An 8,541-nucleotide genomic window follows, 5' to 3' on the forward strand; every position below is an offset into this window, starting at 1 on the left:
GGCCCCGGCCCCGGCCCCGGCCCCGTCCCCGGCCGTTCCTCCGCGGTCTCGCCTCCGCCCAGCTCTGGCTGTGCTGGCGCTGGCTGTGCTGGGCGGGCATCAGTGCCAGGGGCTGGGGCGGCATCGCTGCCCTTTGGCTCCCCCTGGCCCGACCCCGGCCCCGGCCCCGACCCCGGCCCCGGCCCCGGCCCCGGCCCCGGCCCCGGCCCCGGCCCCGGCCCCGGCCCCGGCCCCGGCTCCTCCCGGGGCCCGCGGAGGACACAGGCGGTGCGGCCGCTGCCGCCGCCTCCGCTGCGGCTTCCCCGGCCCGAGCTCCGCCGCTGTCGCGTTCCAATGAGGGAACGCCTGCGGGTGCCCGGCCCGGGGAGCTCGGGGAGCGCTCGGGGGCCGTTCCTGGCCCCGGGCCGAGCACTGACGGCCGCGTCTCTTCCCCAGGGAAGGCGCAGCAGGCCCTGCAGCAGCGCTACCGAGTGGGTTCACTGCTGGGGCGCGGCGGCTTTGGCAGAGTTTTTGCGGCCACTCGGCTCTCGGACGGACTCCCGGTGAGCAGAGGGGCCGGCGGCGGGCGGAGGAGGAGGAGGGGGCGGAGGAGGAGGATGGGGCTGGACACGGTGGGCGGTGAGCTGAATCCGCTGTTCCCTTTGGCTTGCAGGTGGCCATCAAAAAGGTGCCACGGAACCGCGTCCGGCACTGGGGCGAGCTGGTGAGTGAGCGGGGCCAGCGGCAGAAGCCGGGCCGTGCCGGGCGGGGATGAGCCGGGGCCCGGCAGGGTGGGAGCCGCCAGGACACCTGGAGGGAGAGCGGGCGTGGGGCCAGCGGAGGGCACAGAGCATCCCGGGCTGGCTGAGGGCTTCCCGAGCCCTGGCACGGCCTCAGCCCCACTGACGGCACCGTGCTCCTCCCGCAGCCCGACGGCACCAGCGCACCCCTGGAGATAGTGCTGCTGGACAAGGTGTCCACAGGCTTCCCCGGTGTGGTGCAGCTGCTGGAATGGTTTCAGCTCCCCAACACCATCGTGATGGTGCTGGAGCGCCCGGAGCGGTGTCAGGACCTGCGACGTTTCATTCGGGCACGGAGGTTCCTGTCCGAGGAAGAGGCGCGGGAGCTGTTCCAGCAGGTGCTGGCGGCCGTGCGGCACTGCACCAGCTGCGGGGTCCTGCACCGAGATATCAAACCTGAGAACGTCTTGGTAGACCTGGACACCGGCGAGGCAAAACTGATTGACTTCGGCTGTGGCACCTACCTGCAGGACACAGCCTACACTCAATTTGCAGGTGAGCCCACACAGGGGTGGTGATCCTGGTCCTGGCATCTCCTGGCCCAACCTGGGTGTGGCAGCGGGGATTCTCCCAGGACTGGGGCTGGGGCTGGGGCAGCCAGCCTGACAAAATCCCCCGTGGGTGGGGATAGCAGAGAGGGGGAGCCAGAACCTGTGCACCTGCTGGTTTGGTGTGCAGGTGAGAATGGGCTTGGACTGCTCTGCTCACCTGATTTGCCTTGGTTCAAGATATTTTTTGGGCAATGCCAGCAGGGAGGATGTGGGTATAGTTTTTCCCCAGCACTGAGTGGGTATTTCCCTTTGTGTGTCATGGTCGGGCCTTGCCAGGGTTTCTGCTGCCCTCTTCCAGCACCAGTGGCTTCTTTTCCAACCCCAAGTTTGTACCCAAGTCCCAGGTGCTGGCGAGAGGGCAGCAGGTCACCCCGTGTGCCACTGGGGCAGCCCCCACATGCCCAGGGATGCTGGGGCCAGGCTCTGGGAGCAGCAGCATCCCCCTGATGAGCTCCATCCATATTCCATAGGAACACCGTCATACAGCCCCCCGGAATGGAACGACTTCGGCTGGTACCATGGCGAGGCAGCGACCGTCTGGTCCCTGGGCATCCTGCTGCACGAGATGGTCTGCGGGGAGCACCCTTTCAGGAGGGGCAGGAACATCAGATGGGGCCAGCTCCCGCTGCCACAACGGCTCTCCCAAGGTGGATCCTCATCTCTGGGCACGGGGGGAACACCAGGGTTGGGAGACAGCAGCGGGCTCGTGAGCATCCCGCTCTGGCAGCTGCTGAGGAGGTGGCACATGTCCTGCTCTCCTGCTCTCCTCCAAAACAAAGGATTGATGGGAAAGTTTAGGCCCAGCTCTGAGCACATCCAGCGTGGCCTGGGCACGGGAATAGTGGGGCAAAGCAGACAGGAGCCTTCTCCAAGTGACCAGTGGTTTGTGGTTTCTCTCCCCAGACTGCCAGATTCTGATCAGGTGGTGTTTATCCCTGAACTCCTTGGACAGGCCCTCATTAGAAGACCTGTCCTGTGATCCCTGGATGCAGGATATTCATCAGCCCTAGAAGAAGGGAGAGAGCCACGGGCACAGTGATGCAGGGACCTGGTAAGTTACAGCTCCACACATGCCCTGGCAATCAGCAGCAAAGAAACCCAGACTTTTTTGTCCTGCCTGTGTCACTGCACTGGGGTCATGGAATGGGAACACACAGCCCTTGTGCTGGAGCTGAGCCGCTCTGCCCAGCACTGGTGGGCACCATCTGAGCTGGTTTTGCTTGTCCTGCTTCACTGACAGCCGGGCCCTGGGCAGAACCCTGACAGCCTGGTGTCACCCCAGGGAAGAAGGAGCCCCTGGAGAAGCTGTACCAGGTGGGGCTGCTGCTGCTGCTGCTGGAGACATGGAGGACAGCAGCAAGGATGACAACCTCTTCCTCCACCTGGCCAGCGGGAGCTGGCGATGATGGACTTTGATTCTGGCACCTTCTTCAAAGCCAGGCTCCACAGTGAATTTTCAGGTAAGTCCAGACCCAGGGGGATGCTCCCAGATTTGTGCATTGGCCGGGAACCAAAGGTTTCCCTTTCACTGGGGCAGATGCAACTGATTCCTCAGTGGCTGCCCAGCTGGTTTTTGGCAGGGCTGGGGACGTGGGCTGGGGTGGTGACGAAATGGGAGTGGGATCCTGGCCCTGCCAACAGCCCCAGCACCCACCGTGCCCAAACTGGGGCTGGGGCAGCCAGCCCGACACAAACAAACCCCCATGGCAGGAGCACAGGTGGGACTCCAGAACCTGAGCACGGCTGCTTTGCTGTGCAGGCAAGGAAGGGCTTGGGCTGCTCCACTCCCCTGCTTTGCTTTGGGATCACCGTGATTTTGGGGGACAGTGCAGGGGGAAAGGGAGAAAGCATGGGCTTCCCTCACCCATGGGTGGGTTTTTCCCTAGAATGTAGGGGTTGGGCCTTCCTCAAGCTCCTGACAGACATAAGATTTTTTACCATTTTTCTTGTTTCCCCTTTTTGTCTGTAACCTATTTTCATTAATTTGTTGTTTGTGTTTCTAAAGGAAGCGTTCTAGGTGGGGTCCAGTCTGGATCAGGAAGTGCTTGGGACCAGCTGTGGCGTGGATGGGCCGTGCCCTTGGAGAAGACTGAGGACATGGTTTGGGACCAGCTTTTCTTGTGGCAGCGGATGGTGTGAGGTGGGTCCTCATCTCCTTGGCATGGGAGGGACAAGAGCTTTTGGGAGATGGCAGCGGGCACAGGAGCATCCCGCTCTGGGCAGCTGCTGAGGGGCTGGATCTGCCGTGGCTGGCTGCAGGCTGGGCACATGTCCTGCCCTCCTGCTCTGCTCCCCAAGGCAGCAGTGATGGGCAGCTTTGGGCCCAGCTCTGAGCACGGCCAGCATGGCCTGGGCACCGCGGCTGGCTGGGACAAGGGGACAGGAGCCTTCAGCTGACGGGCGGTTTCTGCTTTCTCTCCTTGCAGCCGGGCTCTGCGGATGCTGAGGCTGCTCTGGGCTCTGCCAGGGCTCTGCTGGGCTCAGCACCGGGCCGGGATCAGCCAAAGAAGAAACGCTGTGACCTGCAGCAGAGACTTGAGCATTTTGGCAATGCAGCTCAAGTCTGCAGAGTGTCCACCTCCAAGGGAAAACATGACACCCCCCAAAAATTAAACTTGTTCCATAACTTCTGAAATGGAATCCATCTGGGATGACCCCAAATGACATTTTTCATCGTGCTCAAGCTCTAGCTCAGCCCTTCTCTGAACAGTTCTGTCCCCACACCTGCCTTTTACTTCACAACTGCTCCCTCCTTTCCCCCAGTGAGTTCCCAGCCCATCACAGTCTCCATCACACTGCAGCCTTCCTTGATGCCCCTCTCCACGAGGAAGGCCAAGCCCCAGTCTCAGGGACTCATCCTGTCACTGGCTGAAGAGCAGCAATGTCTGTCTGTGCCAGGGGCTCTTGGATGTCTCTGTATCCATGGACAGAAGGGTCTGTCTGTGCCAGGGACTCTTGGATGTCTCTGTATCCATGGACAGAAGGGTCTGTCTGTGCCAGGGGCTATTGGATGTCTCTGTATCCATGGACAGAAGCTCTGTCCTTGCAAAGGTTTCCATAATATCTCTGTACCCATGAGTATGGAATGAACACAGAGAGTGAAAGTGTCAGTCACGTTGTTTGCACACTCCTTCCTTTCCATCCAAGACACATCCATGCACACCCCCACATACAGATATATTAAAAGGATAGGGATGGATAGAGATTTCCCACAGAGCTCTAACTTCGGCAGAACTCACCTTGTAAGCCATGGCCAGGGCATTTTTTTCCCAGCTCTGTGTCAGTAGGTGTCCAAGAGCTGAAGGGAACAGCATTTAGAAGCAGTTTCAGGATTTCTAGGCAGGAAAGGGAGCTGACAACCATCCACATAACTCACCATATTCGTCGGGATGGGCTGCTGGTTCTTTAGGAATATGGCACAATGGAGACACGAGACTTGGGATAATCCCAGCTCTCTGTGGATCTGTGCAAAGGGGGAGCAGCAGAAACACCTTGTGTCTTCTTTGGGGACACAAGGTCCAAGGAGCTGGGCTGGCAGAGCGTGACCTGGGCTGGTGGCAGGTGAAGTCCCATTTCATGACATCCCGGAGTGGCACAGGACAAAGCTCCAAGCAGCCACAGCCCCACTGAGGAAGTCCTTGGAGTGCTGCACATCCCATAGGAAAAGCTGCATTCCCTCAGTCCATTGGCATTTATCACTTCCATTTGCAACACTTTAGGTCCAAGTTTCAAACTGCAAAATTTTGACACTCAAGACACAGTCATGAAGAACATGTATTTCAATTTCCTATTCCTTTAACTGCAGTGTAAAATATCTTAATATTGGAAAACATCCATCAAATCTGTAAAGGAAGGCAGCTAATGGATCCTTTCCACTAGCACGTGTACAAACTAAGGAACTAAAATCAAAGCTGAGCTCTCTTTTTCAGAAGATCAGTTACCTCTTTATTACTCCGGAGTTATAGAAGATTTTTCACTACACATTTGAGGGTAATTTTTATCTTTCATATTTTTTAATGTATATTTTTTGTGGGTTTTTTTGTTTGTTTTTGTTGGTTTTTTTTTTTACAGAAAACAAGTCCTAGAAAAGGCACGTCCTTTGCTCCTGGTTCCCGTGTGGAGCAGCTCCCTTCCCGCTGGCTGAGCTGCTCAGGCAGAGCCCGGCAGCTCCTGGCCCTGCAGGGCTGAGGCTTTTCCCCGTTGCTGGGCACAGACTGATGGAGCAGCACTGCTGAACACGGGCACACGCAGAGGGAGCAGAGCAGCTGCCTTTGCCCACCTGAAGCTCCAAGGCCAAACTCTGAGCAGGCACGGCTGCAAGAGACTCACAGGCTCCCTGTTGGCTCTGCTGCCCCACTTGTGCCCGGCCCAGCTCTGCGGGAGGCAGAGGGAGAACAAGGGGCAGCTCCCTCCCAGCCCCAGCCCAGGGACCCCTCCAGCCCCGGGCCTTGGGCCACTGTCAGCACCCGCTGCTCCAGCCACCGCTTCTGCTGGCACTGACAGCAACAACCAAACTGGGGCTGGTCCCCAGGGAGCAGCAGCAGTGCCTGGATCTGATCCCTCAGCCTGGGGCAGCCCCCTGGGGGAACAGAGGGCACAGCAAGAGGGACAAAACCAGGCAGGGGCAGAGACTGGGAAGAGCCAGAGCTGGGAGCAGCAACAGCTGCTTCATTGCACTCCTGGAGAAAGCTCTTGGCTGGCTCAAAGCACTGAAAGGTGTGAAAGGCAGAGAGGAGGCCACACCAAACAATGCTCCTGTTTTCACACCCTCCTGTAATAAATGGAAATGATTTGTCCTATCTAAATTGTAACTATTTGGAAAGTTATTATTAGGAGCAATCAAGGGAATTGGTGTTACAAGGCAGATGTACCCCTCTACAGATGTTACATGTTAAAATTAAGATACAGGATGTAGTTTTGAGATAAGAAATGTTCTAAGACAAAATCGACCTTGAGATGGATAAAGCTGGAATGACTTTAGGCACTGAGCCTGAAAATTATAAAATATAAGACTAATTAGTGGAGCACAATGCTCACTTACATAACACAACACTTAGGACGCACGCAGAGCCTGTAAGGTTATCCAGAGGACAACAAGGATGAGTGTAAGCCTTCGTCAAAAGACCACCAAAAGAAGACTGAAGACCCCGTAGCAACAAGTGAAGCATGCACCATGAAGAACAGTGATGTAAAATTAAAGAATCAGTATCAGATGAGACTTACTGGAAACGTTAATGAATATGTATAAGTATACAGTATATAAGTTTAGTTTGAATTGCTTTATTTCATATGTAAGAGGGTTGAGAAGCTTTCTCCGTACCCCAGTCAGTTTTGCATATGCTTTAATCATAATTACTGGAAAGCTATATTCATGTTGCAGTCAGCAACCTCAGGATCTCGTCCAGAGAAGCAGCAGGATTCTGGGGACCAGCATCAAACACCAACCGAGACGGGCTCCCGTTCATGAAACCATTTATTCAGCATGGGAACAAAGTCAGGTCCAGAACAGAGAGCTCCGAACTGAGGCACGGCAGGGGTTTTTGAGGGACAGAACTCTCAAGGGGTTTGGGGTGGGACAATGTAACTCTTTGTCTCCCTTTAGGCTGCTACCACATCTGCTCCTTTTTTATTTATTTATTTATTTTTTTATTTTAATTAGGAGATTAAAATGTTTCCAAACATATACCTTAAAATCTCACCTCCTCCACAGAGCACCCACTTTCCTTTGTGGGACACCAATAACTCAATAACAAAACACATTAAGCAAACAGAAAAAACAAAATTGAAAACAAACATTTAAATCTCGAACCACGCCGGGCAAATTAAACGGTGATGGTACTTAATGCAAACATAATGGCTTTTTAGTTCAGTCTCTTGCAGTTTAGGATTCTCTTTGAGGAAGGGTGCAGCTCTTAGATCTCCTCTCACGAGGGGCAGAGTTCTTCCATCTCCAGTTTCGGCTCTGGTTCCCATGTGGGCATCGCTGCTTTAGATGATCTCGGTGAAACACTGGTTCTGGGAGCTCAGTTCCAGTTTCGATCTCCCCGGAGGAGGTGTTGCCCAGGATGGAAAAGGCAGAGCCCCCAGGGGTGGAGCACCGAACAAAGGGGTAGGAGTGAAGCAGGAGTTACTGGGGGAAGGGAAGGTTCGGGGCTGGAAAAGAAGGAGCAAGGCGGGAAACAAGGGATCCCAGATCGCGTGGCCAGAGCCATCTTGGGATGGGGGGGGTCCAGGACGGAATTTCCCAGACCAGGAACAGGGAATATGGAAAGACAGGGGGTGAAGGAGGACATGGAACAGGGGGCAGACGGCAGCAGACCCGCATCACTCTGGATGTTCTCCGTCCCTTGCCTGCCTTCAGAACAGGGATGGGATGGCAGAAAGACACCGGGGTGATGGGGAGATGGCAGCAGCCCCGAGCCATTTTGGCTTTTTTCACCCTTTGTCCTGCCCTTAGGAACAGAGGAAAGGGGAAGGAACAGGGAGGTATACACCAAAAAAAAAAAAAAATGGAACTTCACAGAAGACAAAAACAGTCCATCAGAAGTGCCATACCGTCCATAATCGTCCATAATGTTAATATAATCGTCCATAATGTTGATACCATCCATAATCGTTCATAATGTTAATATAATCGTCCATAATGTTAATATAATCGTCCATAATACGTCTCATTGGGTGATGGAAGGTGTCCCAGTGTCTGGTCTCGGCTCCCACACTTCCGTAAGCCGTTTTCGTCCCCATGCCCGAGGCACTCCCAACCCAGCCTTCCTGCCAGGTACTCTCGAGTCCTCCTTTCTTAGGCGGGGGTCTCGCCGGCTCTCAAGCCATCAGCCGGTGACTTACGAGGTGTCCATGGAGCCGGGTCATGCTGTTCTCTTGCTTCGCTGGATGCCACGCATTCTCTCACCATATGTTGCAGTCAGCAACCTCAGGATCTCGTCCAGAGAAGCAGTAGGATTCTGGGGACCAGCATCAAACACCAACCGAGACGGGCTCCCAGTTCACGAAACCATTTATTCAGCATGGGAACAAAGTCAGGTCCAGAACAGAGAGCCCCGAACAGAGGCACGGCAGGGGTTTTTGAGGGACAGAACTCTCAAGGGTCCCCACCTTTGAGGGTGGAGATCAGGGTCAGGGACCAGTAGAAGCACAGCAACGGAGAGCCCCTGAGGGACTCAAACCCAATCAGAACACCTGGGCCGCCCTTC

General features: G+C 55.6%; 1 protein-coding gene across 1 annotated transcript; it reads left to right on the top strand.

Moving 5' to 3' along the window:
- Nucleotides 1-216: 216 nt before the first annotated feature.
- On the top strand, nucleotides 217-6,129 carry LOC147646401 (serine/threonine-protein kinase pim-1-like). The gene is made up of 8 exons (XM_086873521.1): nucleotides 217-542; nucleotides 653-703; nucleotides 908-1,274; nucleotides 1,801-1,977; nucleotides 2,234-2,381; nucleotides 2,571-2,790; nucleotides 3,336-3,470; nucleotides 3,757-6,129. The coding sequence occupies exons 3-5, from the start codon at nucleotides 1,019-1,021 to the stop codon at nucleotides 2,338-2,340; spliced, it is 540 nt and encodes a 179-aa protein (XP_086729647.1). The 5' UTR covers nucleotides 217-542; nucleotides 653-703; nucleotides 908-1,018; the 3' UTR covers nucleotides 2,341-2,381; nucleotides 2,571-2,790; nucleotides 3,336-3,470; nucleotides 3,757-6,129.
- The last annotated feature ends 2,412 nt before the right edge of the window (nucleotides 6,130-8,541 follow it).

The sequence above is a fragment of the Cyanistes caeruleus genome, unplaced genomic scaffold (genome assembly GCF_971803275.1).
Source record: "Cyanistes caeruleus unplaced genomic scaffold, bCyaCae1.hap1.1 HAP1_SCAFFOLD_100, whole genome shotgun sequence".
Classification (NCBI taxonomy): domain Eukaryota; kingdom Metazoa; phylum Chordata; class Aves; order Passeriformes; family Paridae; genus Cyanistes; species Cyanistes caeruleus.